This window comes from Gilbertella persicaria, assembly GCF_025201335.1.
Source record: "Gilbertella persicaria strain CBS 190.32 chromosome Unknown B0P05scaffold_24, whole genome shotgun sequence".
NCBI lineage: Eukaryota > Fungi > Mucoromycota > Mucoromycetes > Mucorales > Choanephoraceae > Gilbertella > Gilbertella persicaria.
Window position 1 is genome coordinate 328,857 of NW_026251985.1, and position 24,077 is coordinate 352,933.

Here is a 24,077-nt window from a genome sequence, read left to right on the forward strand (position 1 = left end):
TTTATGTTGTACTACCATACCAAGAACTTTGAATAAATTTTAGTTCCGTTTAAATTTTCCTTCTTGCCATCAAGATCGTGAGAGTGTCTTACGAGAACCGAGATTCTGCATTGACTTTATGCGTGATATAAACATTGATCATGTGATAGCGTTAGATCAGTATGTATTATGTAGAAACAGATCAAGATTCATATGTTTATCAAGATTTTATTCAAACAAGTTCGTCCGTTCCTCTTTTCTTCTTTTTTTGGAATTTAGTTTTGTTTAAAAATTGTACACTTTATGCCATGGAACTATTTACGGTTTCCAAGAAAAAAAAAACTTGCTGATGATTTAAACTTTTTCTCTCAAGGACATTACATTGCATTTTGGTAGGACAGCTCATGAGAATTCTCTTCTGACTTGAAACGGCGCATAGACAGTGCCGAAACTTTTTTCAAATAAATCCCAGAGTTTCTTTTTTTTTCTTCACCCGATTTCTTTTCTTCTTTTCATTGTCATAGAAATCCAATTTCGTTTCTAAGGGCAGAATTATACCATTAGGTACTATATCTTCTTGAAGGAAAAGCTAAACTTATATTCGTTGTTAGAGAAGGAATGAGTTCGAACAATATTGCAAAGATCGGCTCCAAAAACAAACCTGACAATGACAAGGTCCTAGATCCTCATGAAGAAGTCTTTGAACCTCATGAGGAAGTTTCCGACGATTCCGAAATGACAGGAAAGGCCTCTCCTTTTGTATATACGCTCGTTGTCTGTGTATGTATTGGTGGTTTTTTGTTTGGCTATGATACCGGTGGTAAGCTGTTTCTTGTATTGTCAATGGCTATTTAATTTTTTCCTTTTATATTTAGTCATTTCGGGAGCTTTGACGCTTCTTCAACAAGATTTTAATATGAGCAGTGTGCAAAAAGAGCTTGTCGTTGGTGGTACTACTTTTGGTGCTATTTTCGGTGGTTTCTTTTCTGGTATTGTAAGTTTAGTCTTGATGCAAATTCATGTTCACTAATGTCTATTCAAAGTTAACGGATAGGTTTGGTCGGAAGGTTTGTGTTACATTTAAAATTTTTCATTCCGCTTTGACACTCTCCATAGATTCTTGTTATTGCGTCTTCCTTGATTTTTATTGCGGGTGCACTGATTCTTGCCTTGGCTCGCAATTATGGTGTGCTCTTGTTTGGCAGAGTTGTTGTTGGTCTAGGTGTCGGTATTGCTTCCATGATTGTTCCTGTCTATGTTAGTGAATTGTCTCCTAAATACATGAGAGGACGACTTAACACTTTAAACACACTTGTGTTAACATTTGGCCAAGTTGTTGCTTATGTCATGAACATTGCATTTGCTTCTGTTCCTAATGGCTGGCGTTACATGTTTGGTATTGCTGGTATTCCAGCTCTCTTTCAATTCATCATCATGCCTTTCTTGCCTGAATCTCCTCGTCGCTTGGTAGCTATTGGCAAAATGGAAGAAGCCAAGCGTGCTATTCGTAAAGTCTATGGTAATTCTGTCACTGATGTCTTTATTGAACGCGAAGTAAAAATGATTGATAATGATATCCATACCTGTCGCTCTGGCTCATTTCGTGATTTCGTACACAGGGACAACTTTATGCCTTTGATTATTGCCTGTATTTTGCAAGCCGCACAACAACTCTCAGGTTTTAATGCAGCCATGTATTATGCAGCTACTATTCTTCAAATGGCTGGGTTTAGAAGCAACGAAGGATCTACAAGTGTGGCCATTATTGTTGCTGGAACAAACATGGTGTTTACTGCTGTAGCTATCTCTGTGATTGATAAAGTAGGACGTAGAAAAATGCTCTTGTTTACCATGATTGTCATGATTGCAGGTCTGATCGCGTTAGGTGCTACATTTGCTGCTCAGCAAGGATTTGTGACACAGCAATCTACATGCGCTGGATACATTACAAACTGTGCTCGCTGTGTCCTTGATGACCGATGTGGATGGTCTATCTCTCAAGATACATGTATAGCCAAGACGAGTAACAGTCTCGCTGACATTCTCAATACAGCATCAGGATGTCCTATTCAGCCTCGCGATAAAGCAATCACTGGTGTTCTGTTGACCTTTTTGATCGTTTATGTTGCCAGCTATGCTCTTGGTCTCGGCTATATCCCTTGGTTAGCTCAATCAGAAATGTTTCCTATGTCTATACGTGGTAAAGCCAATGGTGTTGCCACTGCCGTCAATTGGATCTGTAATTTGATCGTGTCTACTACTTTCTTATCCATGACTGAAGCTATGACTACAGCGGGCACTTTTTGGTTTTATGCTGGTATATCTATTGTGTTATGGGCTTTCTTGATTCGATTAATGCCTGAGGTAAGTAATACTTGTGTTCTGTAAAGTACTCATGTTTGTTATAGACATCTGGAAAGACGCTAGAAGAGATCCATGAATACTTCCTCAAAATTTAGATTTTAATGTGTATTTTTTGTTTGCTTGTTTGTTTTACTATCTTACTCTTTAATTTAATATAATTGTATTTGTTACTTGTAAAGGATCACTGACTAAAGTGCGTCCATCTGGAAATAAGTCCTCCATCAATCCGGCTGAGGAAGACGTAGAGAGGGTGTCGTTTCTATGAAGTAAACTAGGCAAAGAGCATACTTCTAACTTTTCATCTGTTGTTTCTCGAGTGATAATATCATCAGGACCAATCTCATGGGGAACAGACAAAATCGTCACCATATTCTTCCTAGGCGGAAGTTTAGGAGGAAGATCAGATAGAGAGACGAGTAAAGAGGATTGTCTCTTTTGACTTGGTTTTTTAGCTACATAGCTATCCATTAGCTCATTTTGTTCTTTTACAGAGGGTAAAGGATCCGTAGGTGACAGTGATTCTTTTCTTGTTAATGCTTCGGGTATATAGTCATCGAATGCTTGTTGATAAGCAGAGGAAGCTAATGAGATTGGTGTTGAAGATGTTGTGTAAGCTGAAGCTGAAGAGGAAAATGAAGAGTTGTTTGACAAGAGATAGGATCGTGGTGATTTAAGTAATTGGTTCTCGCTCAGCCTTGCCAATGGCTTAAGCTCAGGTGAAGAAATAGGACTAAACCTTGTTGATGGCAAACTCGTTGCTGATTGATTGAACTCTTCTTTTATACCTGGTTCACAACCTAAGAAAGAAAAAATAAGTTTTGATATTAATGAACACCTTGTTTCTTACTTGTTTTTGGCGATGTTGTTTGTAATGAAACTCGAGAGAAATCTGTTTTGTAATTAATAAGAAAAAAATTCAATTATCTTTTTGAACTTACTTTCAAATGTCTGTGTAGTGGTTTTGGGAGCTATAGTCGACTCTCCTCCAATAGTTCCTACGACAATTGCTATTTCTTGCGAATAAGTAGGCTTTAGTTCTATAGGTGTTTTGACATTCTTCATATTCAGCTCTGCCTGAATCATGTATGATATGCTCAAAATACGTCCATTGTTGGGAAAGACATTAGGTGGTGTATTGTGAGGTATTTTTAGGTTGACTAGTTGTGTCAAAATACTTGATTCGCTAACAATATTAAGATCGATGGTCTTGGTTGAAAGTATTTTGCTGTCAGCAATTCTATATGGGGTAAGGAAATTGTTTTTGTTCGCGCATTGACTTACTTGGCTGTACTTGTCTTGTGGATTTGTCTTATCAAAGATAATTGCACAGCCTTGGGCTTATCCATCAAAGGGAAATTGTTGAAATTGCACTCTATTCTAATTTTGTCGCCTATAAAACGTGGAGGATGAATTTATATAGTAAAAAGAAAAAAAATGGTAATAAGAATACTTTACCTGGACTGTAAGCAGATTTCAGAATCGAGAGGCTCCAATTTGTTAACTTGCTACTATTTACAAACCCCAAATCATTCATCATCTTGATAGGTAAAGCATATTCTGGCAAAGCAATGTCAATCCTATCCAAAATTTGAACATCTTCTATGATAGTCGACAGTGAATGCGATAGCTTGAACTTTGGCTTTTTGTGGCTCGCTGTTAAAAAATAGCTCACTTTGGCTATTTTAGGGATCTGAGATACACAAATTAGCTGCATGTTACAATAGTAGGAGGGGGGGGGTTTCTTACACAATCAAAAGAGCTTGGCAGTTGTTTGGGCACACTAAATTGAAAACTAAAGGCATGTAATTGTCCTGTAGTGAATGTAGTGTATTTTTGGTCTCCTTTTGGCTTGGCCAAGAGCTCTGTCTCGTTTATGATTGTGTTTTTGTCTCCGCATCCTTCAATGATGCCTTGGAAATTGACTGATATATGCAAGACATCCACTGGTTTTTTCAGATCAAGTATAACTTGCCCTTCGCAATAACAAGATATCAATAAATATCACTACTTTGCGATGCTACCTTTTATAATATCGCTAGGAAAGTAGACTCTTTGCTCTTCTAATTGTATCTTAAATTCTTTTTTTGCTGCCATTGATCCTAAAAAGACTTGCGGGGAAAGTTTATCGTTGCTGGTTGACTTTTTCTTTCTTTTTTGCCTGATCTCAGTTAATTATCGAATCTTTCATAAAGTAGCACATACTTTGGTTTCTGTTAAAAAAGAAAAAGAATAGGTTACTGAAAAGAGATGAAAAGAAAAAGTAAATGCTTATGCATGTTTATTTATAGCAAGAAAAAATATTATTGTTACATGACTGTTACTCAAGAAAAATGGCAGTGACTTGTCTTTTGAATCTAATTGTTTGAAGACATGCACTCTTTGCACTCCACTCTTTGTCTTCTGGTGAAATATAATATTTTATCAAATACCGCATCTAGGATGATACTAGTAATTATGTTTGCTCTAGTATCTAGCCCATTTTTACTTTGACAACAGAACAATAAAGCCAGTGTATCTAAACAAATGTGAAAGTAACCTTCTTTCTGCTTGGTCAAGTTTCTAGAATAAAGAACATTGTTTAGTGGTACCTGAAATCATAGCCCCAGTGACTCTTATCGAACTCTCCGATCCGGACCTATTTCGGTCAACGCAAGTCAAAAAAAAAAAAGCATTTTTTCTTTTTCTTTTCCATACACGCACAGCAGATACACGCATATTCCATGAATCCTTATATAAACCAAGGTAACCCAACCAATGCTTATCTTCAGAATACATATGGACAACAGCAAAACTTTATGGCCAATTTGCCACAGGAATTTATGGGCAATTATACACCTCAAAAATTAGACGGTACTATCCCAAGTCCTCAACAACAACAACAACAACAACAACAACAACAACAACAACAGCAAGGTGTATTTGATCCACAAACAAACGCTGCTATTATGGCAAATATGATTGCAAAAAGGCAGTTATATGGACAACAACAGCCTCAACAAGCGTTTAATGCATCGACTAGTCCTTCGATGATTGGTTCACCAGCAATGACATCAGTTGGAATGCAAAGTCCTCAACAGCAGAGACAGAGTCCTATGATGAACACGCCTCAACAGCAACCACAAATTATGGGTCAGCTGCCATTTAACAATATGCAGCAACAACAGTGGGCTAATAAGCAACAGCAACAGATGGCCATGCAAAGAATGGATGAACAACAGCGTCAACAGTTCATGATGTTACAACAGCAACAGCTCTTGCGTAAACAACAACAACAACAACAACAACAACAACAACAACAACATCAACATCATCAACAACAACATCAACAACAGCAGCAGCAACAGCAGCAGCAACAGCAACAGCAACAACAACAACAAGACTTGCAGTCTCAAGCGCAACAACAGTCAGTGCAGACACCCACCAGTGTATCAATGTCACCAATAACCACCAATGAACCAAATGTCGCGTCTGCTGAAGTCAAATCACCACAATCACCCACAATAGCTGCAAATGATACCGAAATAAACTCCAAGAGAGTAGAGGCTATTTTAACATTGAATACCGAGTTGATTCGTTTATGTATCGAAAACCAACGTCTTGGGACAAGTTTAGAGCCAAATATAGCATTGTAAGCATATTTTACATGTCCTCCCAAACAGTGGCTTATTCTTTACGTGTAGATACCAAGCCAAATTGCAATCCAATCTCACTTATTTAGCAACAATGGCTGATATTTCCATGGTTAAACCAGGAGAGGTAAAGTGACATACACTGGGACCCTATTGACAAAACACAGGACTATAAGGCACCTTCTCCTCCAGATCTTTCTCCTTTACCACCACCAAAGTCAGATATTGGAAAAAAAATACACGAATTGTTTAATATAGCTCAAGGTCTATTTGATACCCAGGCTGATAAACAGAATGATTCACCTTTCCTAAATACTTCTCAACCATTACAACAGGTCTCGCAAAGCAATTCACCCATTACACCAAATCAAAGAAGCAACAGTATTGCATCACAATTCCAACAACAACAACAACAACAACAACAACAACAACAACAACAACAACAACAACAACAACAACAACAACAGCAGCAGCAGCAGCAGCAGCAGCAGCAGCAGCAACAACAACAACAACAACAGCAGCAACAACAATTGCAACAGCAACAACAATTGCAACAGCAGCAACTACTTCGCCAACAAGCAGCAGCCATGCGTCAACAACAACAACAACAATTCTTGAATAATGCAAACAAATCCACCAATGGAAATAATAGCAATATGAGTAGTCCTACTGCGACTACACCCACATCTACTGTTGGTAACAAAACACCAAACATGATAATAGATCAGCAAGCATTGCTTAGACAAGCACAACATGCACAAAACATGATGCAACAACAACAACAGCAAATGAGACAACAGCAGTTAATGGCAAACATGGGACTTGGTACCATGTCTTCAACTGCTACTTCTTCTGCTGTAATGAACAATGGTTTTAGTCCCATTCAACAAAATATAGATGGCTCACCCAGCATGACTTCACCGCCTCAACAACAGCAAATTAGTCCAAATGATTTCTTGGCTGCAAATGGCATGATTAATCCTAATGCAATGATGATGAATCCTAATGCATTAATGCTCAATAACACAATGAATCCTACCATGTTTAACCCTGTACAATCAACAACAATGGTCAATGATGATCCCAACAACTATAACAATGTTTTTATGATGATGCAGAGACTTCAACAACAACAACAACAACAACAGCCATAGCTGTTTCGATCTCTGAAATCTTTATAATTAAAATTCCGCATAACACAGCAAAAACTTGCCGTATTGTGACGATAAAAAACAAAGTCACTTTTTTTTTTTTATGAATTGAAATATTTTTTTTTGTGTTGATATACACTTTCTTTTCAACCACCCTACACATAGTATGAAGTTTAATACGGTTGAACGAGAAAACTTGTTCCGTAATCCTTCGGACGAGAAATTCGGAACGCCTTCTTTACAAGAAGTTGTAGCACCTCATATCGACGCCTTTAACAGTATTTCCGAGTTTGGCAGTGAAGGTCAACCTGGCTTATTAGACTATGCTGTCAAAGACATTGGAAGCTTTTCTGTTTTTGATAATGCAGACAATGATATCAACTTAGATCCCACTGGCGTCACTCTCGGAAACAAGTTGACTTATTGGTTGGAAGACGTCAAATTATTACAGCCTATGGTCAGTGAACGTGACACCACCACATTAAAGCGTAGAATCTACCCTTCTGAATGTCGTGAACGCTTGACTACATACCGTGGTAAACTCCAAGGTAAACTTTGCTGGAGAGTCAACAATGGTCCTATTCAAAGCGATATGCGTGATCTCGGCCTTGTCCCCATCATGGTCCGATCTAACCGTTGTAACCTTGCTGGCATGTATCCCAAACAATTGATTGCTCACCATGAAGAGTCTGAAGAAATGGGTGGTTACTTTGTTGTAAACGGTATTGAAAAGTTGATTCGTTTGTTGATTGTGCCTCGTCGTAACCATGTCACTGCTATCATCCGTAACTCTTTCCAGAACCGTGGTCCTACATATACTACCTTTGGTTGTTCTATTCGTTGTGCTCGTCGTGATCAAACTACTTTGACCAACACAATCCATTATTTAAAGGACGGCAATGTCATGTTCCGTTTTGCTTGGCGTAAGCAAGAATATCTTTTGCCTGCTATGTTGGTCTTCAATGCCCTTGTAGACACTTCTGACAAGGAAATCTTTGAAGCTCTTTGTCAAGGTGATCGTCAAAACACATTTTTGACTGACCGTATTGAATTATTGTTGAGATCCTTCAAGATTTACAACCTTTACACTCGCGATCAATGCTTGAGTTATATTGGTGAGAAATTCAGAGTCACTATGGGCCTTGATGATGATTTGACAGACAAGGAAATTGGTCAAGAACTTTTGAAGAAGCTTGTCTTTGTTCATATGGATGATAACCGTGACAAATTCAATTTATTGGCCTTTATGATCCGTAAACTCTATTCACTTGTCTCTGGTGAATGTGGTGCTGATAACCCAGATGCTCCTCAACATCAGGAAGTTCTTTTGGGTGGTCATCTTTACACTATGATTATGAAGGAAAAGATTCATGACTGGCTTACTGGAATCAAAATGCAAATTCGTAATGATGTTCGATTGAACCCTGCTCGCGTTGATTTCTTCAATAGTAAGTTGGCAAATACACATACGCTTTGATCTGATACACATTATCCTCTTAGACACTTATTTCCAGAATGCTTACCGTAAGGTCAATAGTGATATTGGTGTTAAAATGGCATATTTTTTGGCTACTGGTAATCTTGTCAGTAAGACAGGTTTGGATCTTCAACAATTCTCTGGTTTCACTATTGTTGCTGAAAAGCTTAACTTTTTCCGTTATTTGGCTCACTTCCGTTGTATTCATCGTGGTGCTTTCTTTGCTGAATTAAAGACAACCTCTGTTCGTAAATTGCTTCCTGAAGCATGGGGTTTCCTTTGTCCTGTGCATACACCTGATGGTTCTCCATGTGGTCTTTTGAACCACTTGGCTCATAAATGTAAAGTGATCAATCAACCTCTCGATACAGCCACTATTCCTCGTTTATTGGCTGCTCTTGGTATCTCTCAAAGTTTCCTTCATACTATCAACCGTCCTGGGGATGTTGTTGTCATGTTAGATGGTAAGATCATTGGCTGGTGTACTCCTGCCACTGCTGCTAAGGCTGCTGAAAGTTTAAAGGTGTGGAGAGTCAATGGTGAAAAGGGTATTCCTTTAGACCTGGAAATTGCCAATGTCCCCAACTCTTATGGTGGTGAATATCCTGGGCTTTACTTGTTCTCTAGCCCTGCTCGTATGATGCGTCCTGTCAAATACCTCGGTAATGGCAAGACAGACATGATTGGTACTTTTGAACAAGTTTATATGGATATTGCCTGTATGGACGACGAAGTTGTTCCTGGTGTTACTACTCATCAAGAATTCACTCCCACCAATATCCTCAGTATCATTGCTAACCAAACTCCCTTCTCTGACTTTAACCAATCTCCTCGTAACATGTACCAATGTCAAATGGGTAAACAAACTATGGGTACTCCCTCTACTGTCTTCAACCATCGTACAGATAACAAGATGTACCGTATTCAAAACGGTCAAACACCTGTTGTCAGAACACAACTCTATAACCACTATGGTTTGGATGGCTGGCCACAAGGTAACAATGCCATTGTTGCTGTCATTTCTTACACTGGTTATGATATGGAAGACGCCATGATTTTGAACAAGTCTGCTCATGACCGTGGTTTTGGTTATGGTACTGTCTACAAGTCTGAAACTGTTGACCTTAACGAATACCGTGCTCGTGGTGAACCCATTACTTACCGCTTTGGCCTTGACCCTGTCAAGGGTAAGAAATACCGTAGCAAGATTGGTGATGACGGTCTTCCTCATATTGGTGCACACCTTGTTGCTGATGATCCTCTTTGTTCTTACATTGATGAATCTACTGGCAAGAACGTTATCAAGAAATACAAGGGTCCTGAAGATGCCTATGTTGATGAAGTCCGTATTTTGGGTGATGACTCAGGTAATGGTGAACTTCAAAAGATTCATATCAAGCTTCGTATCACTCGTTCTCCTGTCATTGGTGATAAGTTCAGTTCTCGTCACGGTCAAAAGGGTGTCTGTTCTCAAAAATACCCTGCTATTGATATGCCTTTCACAGAATCTGGTATGCAACCTGATGTTATCATCAACCCTCATGCTTTCCCTTCCCGTATGACTATTGGTATGTTTGTTGAAAGTATTGCTGGTAAGGCAGGTGCTCTTCACGGTATTGCTCAAGACAGTACTCCCTTCAAATTCAATGAACAAAACACTGCTGCTGACTACTTTGGTGAACAACTATTAAAGGCAGGTTATAACTATCATGGTAATGAAGCCATGTATTCTGGTATTACTGGTGAAGAAATGAAGATGGATATCTACATTGGTGTAAGTATAATGATAGCAATATGTTTACGGTATGCCTGACGTTTGTTTGTTAGGTTGTTTACTATCAACGTCTTAGACACATGGTGAATGATAAGTTCCAAGTGCGTACAACAGGTCCTGTGCATAACCTTACTATGCAACCTGTCAAGGGTCGTAAGAGACATGGTGGTATTCGTTTCGGTGAAATGGAACGTGATTCATTGCTTGCTCACGGTACAAGTTATCTTCTTCAAGATCGTTTGATGAATTGTTCAGATTACTCTCAAGCTTATGTCTGTCGTCTCTGTGGTTCATTAGCATCACCTATCTGTACAAAGATTGTCTCTTCTTTGGGTAATCGTCGTACATACGAGTGTAAGACTTGTGGTACAGCCAAGGGTATCGATTTGATTGCTATTCCTTATGTGTTTAGATATCTTACAACTGAATTAATGAGTATGGGTATCAAGTTGAACTTGGGCATTAAGCCTTAATTCACTTTATTTTATTCCATTTTGCTTATATTATCATATTACAATCACGCTCACCCATATATATAATCCCCCACTACCACTCTTTTTTTTCTTTAGATTTCATTTTACACTATTTTCTCTCACATATACAATTTCTTTTTTCTGTAAAAAAAAGAAGAAAAAAGAAGGAAAAACTTGACTACTACTGTACAATAAATGCATACAAAAAATACATTTTTTTTCTCTCTCCTGGAGTGACAAGAAACAAGGAAAATTATTTCTGATATGACCAAACATCTTCTTATTGAATCTACAAACAAACAGATAGTTTGTTTACAAATGTTGTTTTTTACAATGCGTTTGAATATAAAGCAAGGAACCTATTCTCTTTCTTTTTTTTTATCCTTTCTTTGCGATTATGTTAAAACCATTTGTGATTTTATTATCAATATTACTCGTTCAGGCACAATCAGAAACAACTGACAGTCCTTACAAAATTGATTCAGCAGACTATGTGCAAGCATCGCCTGCTTGGCTCTCTCACATTGAATTACCCAAGAATGTAGTCCGAGGCTATCCTAAAGAAGAAGAAGTCTTTCCAGCCCCTTTGCCCAAAAAACGCTTCAACATTGACTTGAGTTCATATCCAGACCTGTTAAAACAACCACCCGTTGATCACCCAGAGGTTCAGGCAGTGATCAACCAACTTGATTTCACAAAGATTCCTGCTAGTGAGCCTCGTAAAATAAAAGAATGGGCTGTTGATATCTCCACTTACGATGCTAAGAAGGATCCTGATTGTTGGTGGTCTGCTTCAAACTGTAAAAAGCCAAAGGTTAGCTATATTCCTGAAGATATATACATGTGTCCTCAAAAGGGCCATTGGGGCTTAAATTATGATGACGGTCCATATACTTACTGGTGGCCTGTAAACGAGAAAGACAAAGAATACGATCAGCCTCGATTTTATAATTATTTGATAGAGCACAAAAGACAAAAAGCAACTCTTTTCTGTAAGTAGAATTTATGTAGATTAAGCTTGTATTCATGTTCTTTATAGTTGTTGGATCAAATGTAGTCAAGTTCCCTGATGCAGCGCAAAGAGCACTGAATGACGGCCATACGATATGTTTGCACACATGGTCTCACCCTCAAATGACGACCTTGACAAGTGAAGAAGTAGTCGCTCAACTGTATTGGACACAAAAGGCTATTAAAGAAGTACTCGGTATTACTCCCAAGTGTTGGCGTGCCCCTATGGTGATGTAGATGATAGAGTGAGAGCTATTGCTTGGCAAATGGGTATGCGAACTATTCTTTGGGATCAAGATTCATTTGATTGGAATCTGGTAATATTCATAAATAATGGTCTATGATTACTAACTATGACTCAATAGTATGTTCAGCCAGGCAAAGGTCATCTTAAAGCAGAAGAGATCGATAGCTATTTTGAAAACTGGATCCAAAAGCGTATTAGCAATAATGATACAGAGCATGGACATATTACTTTGGTATGTACAATCTTTATTTTATTAAAAAAGCTAACATTTATGATAGCAACATGAAAACAGTAATGCAACTATTAGTATGTCTGAGAGATGGCTTCCCAAGATACAAGAACACTTTACCGTCCTGCCTATTCATCATTGCATTGACGATTCTCAGCCATATTGGGAAGAACAATGGGTCTATCCTACACTTAAGGATCCTAATCCTCCTACGTTCAGTTTGGGTCATGGAAGAAATGCAATCAACGACGAGGTTGTTTCTTCTTCAGCACCTTTTGTGAGCCCATATAGATGTATTAGTCTTGCTATCATAGCCTTTGTTATATCTTACTTGTCTTAGCTATTTGTTTGCTTTTTTAATAATATGAAACTGGAAAATACAAACAATACACAAACATTGACGCATCTAAATTAAGTGGAAAAAATCTTCATTATTTATTTATTTTTTAAAAGAAAATAGCAACATATTCCGTTAGATACGATGTCTATAAACCTCATCAATTGATCAGGCTTTTTTTTTTTTTTTTTTTTTTGTTATTCTGTCAAAGTCTTGATGCGAGACTGAATCAATTGAGGTGACTCTTCTAAAGCCAACATCATGCCCATATACATGTGTGGCGTATTATGGCAATGCATGGCCCAAATTCCTGGATTATTCTATATTTAGGTTTTAGTCAGTTTAATAAATCACAAGTTTTATACTTGCAGCAATGATTCTTAGTTTACTCCAGCCGCAGCCAATGACTTTTTGATCTTTTGTTCTATATTCGGTTTCATCCGCTGTAGGGTACACCAGGGTCAAGTCCTTGAAAATTGGGTAGCGTATATTTCGAGTGCGCCCATCTCTTTCTTCAACATATTCACCTTGACCATGCGCAATTTCCCAATGTGAGTGACCATGCGTGTGCCATGGATGACTACGACATGGCTTGTCGACAGGATGGGTTGTTTGTACAACGATGTCTATAATTTCCAAATGTTCTAATGGATAGGTGCCTAAATGAAAATCAAACCCATTTTGGTCTCTGTTCTTGATATCAGGTAAAGGTCTTGTTTTTTTAAGTATGTCGTGCAAAATAACTTGATCTTCTCTTTCTACAAAGGAAACATCATTAATATACCATCTTGTTTTGCCTTTGGTTTCTTTTTCTGAACTTCGTAAAATAATTGTTCTGTTGGGCTTTAAGTTTACGATAGGATCCACACCATAGTAAGGATGAAGCTTGTCCCAATACCAATGAATTGTGTTGTTTGCTGGAAATGTAGGCTGATATAAAGCAGGAGATAAAGCTCTTGTGCCAATACTATTTCCTGTTGAGAAATCATATTCCCAAGGGACAAAAGAAGATGCGTTTGTTTGGTAGCGCATGATAGTATGCCCATTTGTAGAGGAAGGTACTCCTACAGCCCATCTACGCACGATACTGATACCATAGTCTTTTGGGGTCTAGTTGTATCGACCAAAACCGAGAATCGTTGACCAGGGGATACTTCTAAATAGTCTACATCATAAGGTTTTATATAATCACCATCTACTTCGATCACTGTCATTGTATGGTTAGCAATACCAAAGCCCAAGGTACGAAAGACAGTAGCACCTATAACTCGAAAGCGATAGATTTTTCCTGGCTCTACCGGCAAGATAGTGTATCCTTTGCATTCAGCAACAAGGTCTATATTTGGATCATAAATGCCTTGACCATTTATCAAAATAGAATGGGCTTCAGTTATTTCGGTAAAATTAGAACCTAGATAATAAGCCTCAGATTGACCACGATCTGCATGCCACCATTCACTCAGCATTACTGTGTGCTCACCATGATATGAAAAAGGACCATCTTTGAGAATACGGTACTTGCTGGGATCAGATCTTCTGGACTTGTAGATAATGATAGGACCAAAGATACTCATTTCTTGCATACCAACATGAGCATGATAGAAGAATGTACCTACTTGATCAGGCACATCAAATTCATATAGAAAAGAACAACCGGGAGGAATTATATGCTGGGTCAAGTAAGGAACGCCATCCGCCTGAACAGAATTGATTTGACGAATACCATGGAAATGAACAGTGACACCCATTCCAGCACCTCGATGTGTTGTCGAATGCGAAATAATGTTATTGCGAACCAAGATCTTGACTCGATCACCTTGATAAAGATGTATAGCTTCACCGGGAAGTTGATCATTGATCATCAATACAGAAGAATCATGATCTGAACAATCGGGGTTATATCTGACGCTTGTAACATTAAATTCATAGAATTGAAGCCGTGCTTTTACACAATTTAAATGTAGCAAAAGACTATATAAAGCTAGAATTACAATTATGCAGTGCATAAGAAAGAGAGAAAGAGTGTTACAAATGGCCTTTATAATACATTTGCCTCACTATTTATACATGTTCCTAGCTATTTTTATAACCAATTTCATCTGAGCTTGTTTTTTGTTAAATTGCTTTAGTTGTCAATCGCTTGTCTTGAACAAGCTACGGCTAAATTCTTCTGCCGCACAAATCGGAACTTTAAGAAACAAGACAAAGCCTGAGAAAGTTCTTTTTCTTTTTTTTCCCCTCTCTTTTTCATTTTCTTTATTTGTTTGTTTGCATATAATATGGCAGGAAATGTCATTGGGACTTCTTCTTACTCAGAAGCTATGGACTTGTCCGACTTGGACGAAAGTGGCTACGACCAGTCTTCTGTGATATCGTTTGACGGGAACAATATGTCAAACTACCACTCACCAAACGACACCTTCCAACAACAAGAACAACAACAACAACAACAACAACAACAGCAGCATCAGCAGCAGCATCAGCAACAATCTACACTGGATCCTCCTATCAAAATTAGAAAAAAGCCAGGAAGAAAACCAAATCCTGCCTCTCCTGCTTTACGAAAAGCACAAAACAGAGCTGCACAAAGAGCTTTTCGAGAACGTAAAGAAAAACATATGAAAGAACTCGAATCTAGCATTAAAGGTATAAAAGAACAACGCGACAAACTACTTCAAGACAATGAAAAGACGACAAATGAAAATGAGATATTAAAGGCCGAAAATTGGTATTTAAAGGGTATTGTGCTGTCATTACAGTTGGTTTGTCTACAGCACAATTTAGTGATACCTCAACATGGGCCACATGTAAACGAGCAGACATTATCTGTCTTGGCACAGTCGATTCCCGAGTCGATTTCTTCATATTTAAACGTGAACGCCAAAGGAAAGCTGCAAGTTTCTTCAAAAATATTAAATGAAACCCCAGATTTTCAGCAAAAACAGTCTCCACAAGGATCACCAAATCTTTCACACCCACTCTTTTCTCAACCACTGCCTTCAGGCTCGTTAATTATTACACAAGACGGTGTTCATCCTGTACAAGAGAAACGTGGTAGTGCTACCTCAACTAATAGTAATAATCATTACAATAACCTTCCAAGCAACAACTGGTACCACCAATCCAGCCAACATTCTGCATCAAGTAGGAATGAATCACCCAGTGTTTGTTCTCAAGATGAAAGTTTCAGCAATATACCACCCCTCTCACCAATGTCAACCTCAGACCGAGAAAAAGCAGGATTATTATCACCAATGAGCATGCCTAATTTGCCTCGACCAATGTCATTAAATGAACCCGTTGCCTCTAATTTAGCGGCTATTCAAGCGCTACGCTTGCGTCTGAGACTCCAATCAGCCTGTGTGAGTATGCAGTCAGCACCTTTTGCTATTCAACCAACATTGTTACAGGTACTTAGGAAAATTTTTTCTTTATTTAAATTAATTAAACAATATATTTTTAGCTTGCAGTCCCACATGATCCCCGGATTGATTTAATCCCCACCCCACATATGCGTGACAGAATGATTTTATATCGAGATCAGTTTGATTTAGACGATTGTTTCCGTTGCTTATTGGGTGGCTCAGTATTTCATGGAGGTGATCCCGGAGTTGCTGGTAACTGGCAGCTGCCAGCTGAGTTCTTTGAAAAATTCTGGTTTTTGACAATTGACTACAACTTGAGAAGATGCACCAATGAATGGAGAAAAAAACAAGGCCTAAAGGAAATTAAATCAAGTATACCTAGTTTAAATGAAAGTGAGAAAAATTCTCGGACGTCTAAAAAAGCATCTTATCCAGCATCTACACCTTCACCTGACCATTCGCATTCTCAGCACTCAAGACATTCTACTATGAATATTAAACCAGAACTTAGTTATGAAGAACTACAAGGTTATCTAGGTGTACAAATAGGCAATGGGAATAAACCACATCAACAACAGCATCAACAACAGCATCAACAACAGCAACAACCAATGCATCAGAATATAACACCTATTCAACTTACGAATGGTTATGGGATAGTAGGCAATCCTTCTTCAAGTAATTTCTCAGATCTTAGAAAACCAATTTCTGTCCCTAGTCATATTGCACTAAGCCATCATCACCATCAACAACAACAGCAACAATCATCTTGGACAAACCTAATGATGGAACCAAGAGACTATGGTAAGTTCTTTTAATTGTTGTCAAATGAATATTCATTTTCTTTTATTAGATATGATGATGAGTGGTCTTTACAACAATAATCGACATCGTAATTAATATGATCATACCCTTTAGAAAAAAAAGAAATAGAAAACGCTTTTTTTTTATAATACAAATAATAATAATAGTAATGAAAAAGGGGAAGGAGAGGTGTATGTATGTGTATGTATAGATTAATAAATAGGATGTACATTTATTCCCAATCAAAGGAAGTTGGTTCGTCTTGAAGTCTAGAGACAAGCTCATGTTCTTGTTCGACTTCATGTCTTCTCATTTCTGGGATGAGACGGTCTTCAAGTGCCAATTCATAAACTTGGTTGTATTCATGAACAGGGCCTTTGAAATGGCCACGATCCCAACCGAGGTTTAATGCACTACGAATCATTCTCAAAATGAATTCTTCATGGTATGCCTTATTCTTGTAGAACTTTTCATAGTCCTTGGCTGCATCTTGAATAGCAGATCGTAGAGAGACTAAGTCTTGATGAGTGTATTTGTAACTGTTATAATATTCGTAACTGGTTACTACAGCGCCTTTTTCGGTTAGAACTTCAGGGTCCAGTAACGCAATACTGACTCTTCTTGATCCCGCCTGATTCAAAGGACGATCAATAAGTGCCTCACGGAGATTTCCACCACCAGCAGTAATAACAGCAGAACCAAACACCATGCCTTCAGCTGTGTCCAATCCTTCGTGGTCATTAGGATTAGGAGAGAATACAAAGTCAGCAGCAGCTCGACAAAAGATGCCTAATTGACGTTGTTGTTTAGGTGTATAAATAAGTGAAACATGGTTAGGATAGAGTTGAACTAATTCTTCTAATCTTTCGATTGGATAGGTGTGCTTATTGCCCATAATGACTAATCTCATGTTGTTGATGGCAAAAAATTTGGCTGCTTCTTCAACTGCTTCAATACCAGTATTGTTCTCCAAATGGTTTCTAAATAAGACAACAGGACGCTTCAAGTCCTCTTCTGTGAAAAGACTACGTCTGATCAAATAACGCTTAGCACGGTCTTTGTACATGAAAATGAAGTCATTGGGGTCTTCAGAAAGGGTCCAATAAGTGGGTGTATCAGGAACTTGGAGCGCTAATGGATACAAAGGCTTTGTAGAGTGAATGAGTTCTTGATCTTTGATCATCTGAAGACCATATTGAGGAAAGCCCATGTTGCGAGACATCAACTTGTCAGTGATAAAGGGATGCTCAGTGTTGTGATAGTCAACGGCACTGTTGATACCATATAGACGAGATCCTTCTACTTTCTTCAACAGGTCGTCCATAACGAGTTCTTTCATATGGAAATCATGACGACCTTCAACAATGTCTGCAGCTGTAGAGCGACTTGTAAATGTGACAGCATCGGCACGTTCGATAGCAAGCTTTGACATGTACATTTTGCCACCATAAACATATTTACGAACTTGCTCTCTATCGTTTATATGGTCCAAGAACTTTCTGACATTACGAAAACTGTTGGTGTATTGGATCTCATCTTGATGATTGTAAACAGAGTAAACAATAGCAGGAGGACGAGGGCCCAAATCATCAGCATCTTTCTTGTCCTGCAATAATTTGGCCACATAAGCATTAGAAGCACCATGGATGTGAACAATATCAACACGCGGAACAATACGAATAGGAGCAAATATCGACTCTTCATCAGAGGCAGTGGCCTTATGAGCCAAAAATGCAGCAGCTGCCTTGGCAAAGTACTGGTCTCTCCATTCATTAGGCAGCTCATTTTCTACATTGATATCATTAGGCGTGCGGCACTCAAAAGCTTGATTAAAAGGCTTTCGGTTGGCGTGACTGATCATATAAACAGGAACAGCATCTGTGGGAGCTGGAGGACGCTGAGGAGTGAGAAGTACTGATGTATTGACATTGTTGATCATTTTCCATTCATAGACACTTGGTGCTTGCACAGGCGGATTGAAAGCATAGAGTGTTTTCCAAACTCGAAATTCAACTGTCATTATTTGACCTGGTTTTTTGCCACGAATGTCCATCACCATATCAATTTCCCTACCTCGAACTGTTCTTTTCATGAATGAATAAAAGGGCATGACAATGGCGACCTCGGTAAGGTTAGAAGCCTGTTGAGCTGCTGCCAATGCTGTGACAGTTTTACCAAGTTCTGAGATGGCAGCAGGTCCGAATTCTTTTGTAACATGATATACTCGAGTACCTTTTTCAATTTGAGTTGACATGCTTGTATCTAAATGTGTGTATGTCTTGAAAGGGTATTGTCTTTTTACTAAATGAGAACGAAAAGTTTAAGTACGAGTAAAATAATTGTTCAATATATTACCAAATCGAATAGAAGTAGATTCTTGGTTTAATGTATTGTAACTGGTAGAGAGAACAGCAATTTCTCCAATGATCAACAGTGTAATAAAGATAGATAAAAAGTTCCACCAGCGCCATTTCTTGTCTTGTTTAAATAGAGTGATTGGAGTGTGCTGCTGAACAGAAGAAGAAGCAAGAAAAGGTTCCATAAAAGACCCTGTTCTTCGAGCTGCCGAAGGTTTTGATGTGAATATTGTCGAATTCGGTGAATCTGGATTGCTGTTTGCTATCGCAGTGTGTGTTGAATTGATTTCTTGATCTATAGAAACAACTATCTGTGGTGACATGACAATGTTTAAAGGAATGAATAAGAAAAAAGGAAAAGAGAAAGAATAGATATAAGAAAAAAGAAGAGAAAGAGGGAAAAAGAATACCTAATTGCCTTTTAGAATATTGCGTTCACCTGTGTCTCGATCCTCATCAATTTGCTTTTTGGGATATAAAAATCAAACACCTTATTTTCTCTTAAAACGGAGTTTAAAAATGATCCCAAAAGTTATTAGATTTGCGCTTATGTGACTCAAAGTCTATTAATGTTGATTACAAGATGATTACATTGCCTCAATGGCGTCTTGGTGTTACTATCAATATACAATTGTTTAGTAGTACGACAAAGTAACAGAACAACAAATCCCATCGTGACTGGATTGAATACACAGGATTAAAATGATACTGTCCTTTTTTTTAATAAACAGTTTGCAAGAAGGAAAACGTAATTATTGTAACATACAACCAGCTATAACAGATTTACCAGTAAGTCAGGAAGACTGTTATGGCTCTCTCCGAATGAGAATTGTTCAGTTCTAAGTGTACACATGGTTATGGACTTTAGTAAATGATCTGCGCACAAACAAGAAGAAAAAACATGTTTGATAAACTTATAGAGCATCTTTCTTTTTTTGATACATCTTTGTTTATTATCGACTTTTTTTTTACTTTTGTTTTTTTAGTGCGATATGGCTGTCGTACAAAAATATTAAAAAAAAAACCAAATTTATAATAGTTCCATGTGCAAATATTCTAAATGTACAATCGCGTATAATTTAATGTCTAAGGTTTCATTTAAACAAATTTAGGCAAAATATCAAAAGGTTGAATGGGTGTTGTACTCTCGAGTTCAAGCGCATAAAACAGGCAGTCTTTTGCCTTGTAAACTCTGTCTGTGTTTTTGTAAACCTCACCAAGATAAAACCTGTTTTAAAAATAGTAAATTATTCCATATTTTGTCATATATTTATCTTACCATGCAGCTGGACAATTCCAGCCATTTTCTTTAGTCACAGCTTCTAGAAGGCCTTCGGCAACCTCTATATCGCCTCGATCCATGAAGGTCTTGGCTAGCCATACGCGGCAATTGACATCGTTTGGCTTCGTCACCAAACCTTTTTGAAAGGCCTTAGTGGCTCTGTCAGATTGATTTTGTGCGAGATAAATGCGTCCCAACAAGCACCACACACCCGCATGTGTTGTCCAGTCGACGTTTTCAGCTTCTGACACTGCTTTTAAAGCCTCATCAATCTTGCCTGTCTTGAGAAATGCTTCGGCTGACAATAACCATAAATCACATAACAAATGACATGAGCGTTGATGTTGTAGCCTTGCACAGGTAGTAGGACGAGTCAGAGTAGTTGTGTTTTGTAACAACGTATTGGCGCTCAGGACAGAAGGCGTTATGCTATGAATAGAGCTTATAGAATCATTATTCGTGATTGTCCCGCGTGTATCACCTAATTGGAAACAAAAAATAAGTTTAGCCAAGATTTCCTGTATAATTGAGAAAGAGAATACAAACCAGTCAATGGATCCTCGTCTTTCTTTTGCTTACGAATCAGGTTTTTAGGATCCAAAAGGCTGAGTCGGCTGGTATGTTTGATACCCGGCATGGGTACTGACCGAATACTGCCGACGTCTGACTTGTCATTAAACAGTTCAGCCAAATGAAGTTTTCGACCAGTGAATGAAGAGACCGATCGCGTACGACCATTTTTGGTCATAATGGTTGATGTCCTACTGGCACTGCTGGCACTGCGCCCACGTGTCGTCTTTTGCTCACTCCCTTGCTCACTCATATTACCCAGCGAACCAGACAACACCATTCCATAGCGTGTGTTTCCATTTGAGATGGCTTCATGGAGCATGTTGCTGGAGTCCGGAATGAGCTCCGGTACCACAATCTTACCAAACGTTTGAAATAAGCCCTCTTGAGATGTCAACGCAGCTTCTGCACCATGAATACGTTCTATTAATAGAGTTTGTGTCATTTGAAGCTTTATCTGTTGCTCAATGTCATCACCATAGTCTACCCAGCCATCTTCAGGTAGTTCTGAAGCCTGTAAAAGGCCCATTTCGCATGTCTTGAGTGCTTGTGCTTGACTGTTTTTGATAGGACAAGTACACAATAACGCAAGCAAATGCCAGGATGGTAAATGCTGAGGATTGTATTGAATAGACTGCGTAATCATTTGTATAGCCTGAATGATATCGCGCATTTCTGCAAGCTGGAGTGCAATCTGGTAATACGTTTCCCAACAGAGAGGGTCTAGTTCAAGTGATTGTTTAAGTGCGTTCAAGGCTCGCTTGTGGTATTTTGGTCGACTATCTTGATCAAAGGCTATACAATAGCAATTAGAATGATTGGAAATGACAGAACACTACATACTCTGAGTTGCTAAAAATCCCAAGGCAATACCCAAGATACGATATACCTGAGCTCCTAATATCTTCTGGCTATCATCAAATACATGCTTATAAACAAGCTCTGCTAGTTCAGCCACATAGACTGCTTCTGCGCCTTTTGATAATTCTTGACAATACATTTTTACAGCAGCAGCAATGACTGATATTTGATCCTTTACTGTTTCCACCTCCTTACTTCTCTCAGGGCCATCTGCTTTTAGGGCATGTTCAACCAATTTGAACTCTTCTTCTCGATTAGCCGTTGGAACAGGTGTACTGTAGCCAAATGAATCAGATGCTAATGCTGCTGTACTTGATCTTTCTTCTAAAAGTGCCTTTGATTCTAGCCCAATTAAATAGAGATAGGTACGAAGAGCATGCTCTGCTTCTTCATAATCACCCAATGAAATCAAAGCATGAAACAGATGCCTTGTTATGCAGGGAGAATTGAATGTCTTGAGAGATGCACGATTCAATGCTTCCAAATAGCCTCTCTTTTCTGTTTCTGAACCACCTACCAAGGCGAAATCTTCAGCTAACTTATTCACAAATCGAACTACAAGTGAACTGCTTTCTCCTGAGCGAGGAAATTGAACTATAGTATAAACAAGCTTCTCATAGACTGTATGAAGCTGAATGACTTCAATACTGAACAGTTGATGAATGTGCATTCTGTTTGCATCATCAAAGTCTTTTCTATGCAAACATGAGTGATCCCATAAGAATTTAAGTACTTTTACCTACTCATTGATTTGTTTTCCTTCTTCAGTCTGAGCAAAATCTATGGGTGGTCGATACTGTTCTGCACGATATTTTTCAGAAAGGTAGTTCAAGGAGTGAATTGTGATGGTCAATCGCTTATAGACACGCCAAGCAGCTGGTTGAGAAGAGGTTGCTTTTTGGTATGCTCGTACAAGTCCCATTGTCTTTGGTACATCTTCTGACTGATAACTATATATGTTATATATCGGATTAGTAAAAAGGATGTACAGCCATGTTACACAGAGCGCGTTCTTTACCTTAATGCAACTAGAGTTCCTCTATATAGACTTTCTTCTGCCCAATCCACGATACTGCGATCCGTTATATTTTCACATTGGCTTACTAAGGATGCTACTTGATTATAGGCTTCTAAAGATTCTTCTTTTCTCTCCATTAAATCCAGGGACATGGCTTCAGAAGTCTATCAATATCTTGATGAAGGATTGCTAACTTACCTCTTATAGCAAGAGCTTGTATGTACAATGCGAAGCTATAGCCTGGAGTCTCCAATGCTCTATAATCAGCATCTTCAATTGTATCAAAAGTCTTTTGATATTCTCCACTTTCAAAATAAGAGCGAGCGAGAATTACTCGAGTCATCTAATAATTTCAAATAAATATGGATAGCCTTCTCGAGTTTCGTACACGTTACTTGTTTAAATTGCTGAGTTTCTGAGCTAGAGTCTTTATCTCCCAGTGCTACTGCCAACTGCTGCTGAACTGGCTTGAATAATCCAGTATCAATTCGAGTGGATAAGGTAATAGAGTTGGGCGAGTCGTTTGCAAATATTTTTCTCGAGTCTTTTCGGTGTGTTTGTACTAGTTGGTTTAAATTGGCTTCAGCTAAGATACTTTGCTCGAGTACTTTTGTTCGTGTCAGTAACATACGTTAGACGAGTTTATTTACCAGTGCCATTTGGGTTATGCTTCCTGTATCGTCTAGCTAACTCAGGAATAGCTTCCCAGTTACCTTTGCACCGAGAAGTGTCTATCTCTTTTGCAATCGCAATCGCTTTAGCAGCAACCATCGTCAGTTGTATCTATTTGAGATTAGAAAAAGAGAGAAAGAGGGAAAACATACGGACTTTGTATTAAATTAATAAGAATGGAAAATCTATCTCTTAAGCTGATTTATTATTCAAAAGAAGCAAATGGGCATAATTTTTGTGTTTTTCTTTCCTTTTGTGCAGTTAATCAATATCCATCTCAGGAGCATTATTGCTTGGAGTAGGGCGATAATTGACAAGTCTAGCTTGAATACTCTTCATATTAGGCACACCGATTTCTGTCTATAACGCATGTGAATTCTCGAATATATCAAACTGACTTTACCTTTTCTTCATTTACAGTTACATTATTATTCGTGTGTGTAGCATTGCTATTGACCTCGAATTCACCTGATACAT

General features: G+C 38.3%; 9 protein-coding genes across 9 annotated transcripts; 5 read left to right on the plus strand and 4 right to left on the minus strand.

The window, feature by feature from the left end:
- Nucleotides 1-597: 597 nt before the first annotated feature.
- B0P05DRAFT_579803 (general substrate transporter) lies at nucleotides 598-2,438 on the plus strand (the record flags this gene model as incomplete). The annotated part of the gene is made up of 4 exons (XM_051581963.1): nucleotides 598-799; nucleotides 855-973; nucleotides 1,096-2,343; nucleotides 2,388-2,438. The coding sequence occupies 4 exons, from the start codon at nucleotides 598-600 to the stop codon at nucleotides 2,436-2,438; spliced, it is 1,620 nt and encodes a 539-aa protein (XP_051434102.1).
- A 49-nt stretch (nucleotides 2,439-2,487) lies between these two features.
- On the minus strand, nucleotides 2,488-4,437 carry B0P05DRAFT_588008 (uncharacterized protein; the record flags this gene model as incomplete). The annotated part of the gene is made up of 7 exons (XM_051582629.1): nucleotides 2,488-3,140; nucleotides 3,191-3,232; nucleotides 3,282-3,580; nucleotides 3,625-3,733; nucleotides 3,799-4,033; nucleotides 4,090-4,316; nucleotides 4,365-4,437. 7 exons carry the CDS (start codon nucleotides 4,435-4,437, stop codon nucleotides 2,488-2,490), a joined length of 1,638 nt encoding a protein of 545 aa, XP_051434103.1.
- A 595-nt stretch (nucleotides 4,438-5,032) lies between these two features.
- Nucleotides 5,033-7,214, plus strand: B0P05DRAFT_136251 (uncharacterized protein). Its single transcript, XM_051573043.1, has 4 exons — nucleotides 5,033-5,971; nucleotides 6,024-6,099; nucleotides 6,140-6,391; nucleotides 6,470-7,214. Exons 1-4 carry the CDS (start codon nucleotides 5,064-5,066, stop codon nucleotides 7,124-7,126), a joined length of 1,893 nt encoding a protein of 630 aa, XP_051434104.1. The 5' UTR covers nucleotides 5,033-5,063; the 3' UTR covers nucleotides 7,127-7,214.
- A 47-nt stretch (nucleotides 7,215-7,261) lies between these two features.
- B0P05DRAFT_545553 (uncharacterized protein) lies at nucleotides 7,262-11,081 on the plus strand. Its single transcript, XM_051578653.1, has 3 exons — nucleotides 7,262-8,571; nucleotides 8,624-10,374; nucleotides 10,428-11,081. The coding sequence occupies exons 1-3, from the start codon at nucleotides 7,290-7,292 to the stop codon at nucleotides 10,845-10,847; spliced, it is 3,453 nt and encodes a 1,150-aa protein (XP_051434105.1). The 5' UTR covers nucleotides 7,262-7,289; the 3' UTR covers nucleotides 10,848-11,081.
- A 158-nt stretch (nucleotides 11,082-11,239) lies between these two features.
- Nucleotides 11,240-12,828, plus strand: B0P05DRAFT_545554 (uncharacterized protein). The gene is made up of 5 exons (XM_051578654.1): nucleotides 11,240-11,839; nucleotides 11,887-12,075; nucleotides 12,096-12,175; nucleotides 12,224-12,337; nucleotides 12,384-12,828. The coding sequence occupies exons 1-5, from the start codon at nucleotides 11,245-11,247 to the stop codon at nucleotides 12,672-12,674; spliced, it is 1,269 nt and encodes a 422-aa protein (XP_051434106.1). The 5' UTR covers nucleotides 11,240-11,244; the 3' UTR covers nucleotides 12,675-12,828.
- A 40-nt stretch (nucleotides 12,829-12,868) lies between these two features.
- Nucleotides 12,869-14,537, minus strand: B0P05DRAFT_638229 (multicopper oxidase-domain-containing protein; the record flags this gene model as incomplete). Its single annotated transcript, XM_051583682.1, has 3 exons — nucleotides 13,816-14,537; nucleotides 13,037-13,771; nucleotides 12,869-12,981 (listed from the first exon to the last, which is right to left on the minus strand). The coding sequence occupies exons 1-3, from the start codon at nucleotides 14,531-14,533 to the stop codon at nucleotides 12,869-12,871; spliced, it is 1,566 nt and encodes a 521-aa protein (XP_051434107.1). The 5' UTR covers nucleotides 14,534-14,537.
- A 359-nt stretch (nucleotides 14,538-14,896) lies between these two features.
- On the plus strand, nucleotides 14,897-17,004 carry B0P05DRAFT_136305 (uncharacterized protein). The gene is made up of 3 exons (XM_051573044.1): nucleotides 14,897-16,081; nucleotides 16,135-16,840; nucleotides 16,890-17,004. The coding sequence occupies exons 1-3, from the start codon at nucleotides 14,951-14,953 to the stop codon at nucleotides 16,934-16,936; spliced, it is 1,884 nt and encodes a 627-aa protein (XP_051434108.1). The 5' UTR covers nucleotides 14,897-14,950; the 3' UTR covers nucleotides 16,937-17,004.
- A 68-nt stretch (nucleotides 17,005-17,072) lies between these two features.
- B0P05DRAFT_588014 (starch synthase catalytic domain-containing protein) lies at nucleotides 17,073-19,520 on the minus strand (the record flags this gene model as incomplete). The annotated part of the gene is made up of 2 exons (XM_051582630.1): nucleotides 17,073-19,141; nucleotides 19,196-19,520. The coding sequence occupies 2 exons, from the start codon at nucleotides 19,518-19,520 to the stop codon at nucleotides 17,073-17,075; spliced, it is 2,394 nt and encodes a 797-aa protein (XP_051434109.1).
- Nucleotides 19,521-20,121: 601 nt separating this feature from the next.
- Nucleotides 20,122-23,748, minus strand: B0P05DRAFT_545559 (uncharacterized protein). Its single transcript, XM_051578655.1, has 8 exons — nucleotides 23,324-23,748; nucleotides 23,127-23,271; nucleotides 22,929-23,082; nucleotides 22,654-22,860; nucleotides 21,893-22,605; nucleotides 21,026-21,844; nucleotides 20,477-20,960; nucleotides 20,122-20,425 (listed from the first exon to the last, which is right to left on the minus strand). The coding sequence occupies exons 1-8, from the start codon at nucleotides 23,555-23,557 to the stop codon at nucleotides 20,296-20,298; spliced, it is 2,886 nt and encodes a 961-aa protein (XP_051434110.1). The 5' UTR covers nucleotides 23,558-23,748; the 3' UTR covers nucleotides 20,122-20,295.
- Between the last annotated feature and the right edge of the window lie 329 nt (nucleotides 23,749-24,077).

Excerpts from the sequence above, each read along its gene's own strand:
- B0P05DRAFT_545554 (XM_051578654.1), top strand. The coding sequence starts at position 11,245 with ATGTTAAAACCATTTGTGATTTTATTATCAATATTACTCGTTCAGGCA. Across the intron at positions 12,176-12,223 it reads ATTCATTTGATTGGAATCTG|TATGTTCAGCCAGGCAAAGG; the intron begins GTAATATTCATA and ends ATGACTCAATAG. Across the intron at positions 12,338-12,383 it reads AGCATGGACATATTACTTTG|CAACATGAAAACAGTAATGC; the intron begins GTATGTACAATC and ends CATTTATGATAG.
- B0P05DRAFT_136251 (XM_051573043.1), top strand. The coding sequence starts at position 5,064 with ATGAATCCTTATATAAACCAAGGTAACCCAACCAATGCTTATCTTCAG. Across the intron at positions 5,972-6,023 it reads TTAGAGCCAAATATAGCATT|ATACCAAGCCAAATTGCAAT; the intron begins GTAAGCATATTT and ends CTTTACGTGTAG. Across the intron at positions 6,392-6,469 it reads AACAACAACAACAACAACAA|CAACAACAACAACAACAACA; the intron begins CAACAACAACAA and ends CAGCAGCAGCAG.
- B0P05DRAFT_545553 (XM_051578653.1), top strand. The coding sequence starts at position 7,290 with ATGAAGTTTAATACGGTTGAACGAGAAAACTTGTTCCGTAATCCTTCG. Across the intron at positions 8,572-8,623 it reads TCGCGTTGATTTCTTCAATA|ACACTTATTTCCAGAATGCT; the intron begins GTAAGTTGGCAA and ends TTATCCTCTTAG. Across the intron at positions 10,375-10,427 it reads AGATGGATATCTACATTGGT|GTTGTTTACTATCAACGTCT; the intron begins GTAAGTATAATG and ends TTTGTTTGTTAG.
- B0P05DRAFT_136305 (XM_051573044.1), top strand. The coding sequence starts at position 14,951 with ATGGCAGGAAATGTCATTGGGACTTCTTCTTACTCAGAAGCTATGGAC. Across the intron at positions 16,082-16,134 it reads TTCAACCAACATTGTTACAG|CTTGCAGTCCCACATGATCC; the intron begins GTACTTAGGAAA and ends ATATATTTTTAG. Across the intron at positions 16,841-16,889 it reads GATGGAACCAAGAGACTATG|ATATGATGATGAGTGGTCTT; the intron begins GTAAGTTCTTTT and ends TTCTTTTATTAG.
- B0P05DRAFT_545559 (XM_051578655.1), bottom strand. The coding sequence starts at position 23,557 with ATGTTACTGACACGAACAAAAGTACTCGAGCAAAGTATCTTAGCTGAA. Across the intron at positions 23,272-23,323 it reads AAACTCAGCAATTTAAACAA|ATGACTCGAGTAATTCTCGC; the intron begins GTAACGTGTACG and ends TGAAATTATTAG. Across the intron at positions 22,861-22,928 it reads GGAACTCTAGTTGCATTAAG|TTATCAGTCAGAAGATGTAC; the intron begins GTAAAGAACGCG and ends TAACATATATAG.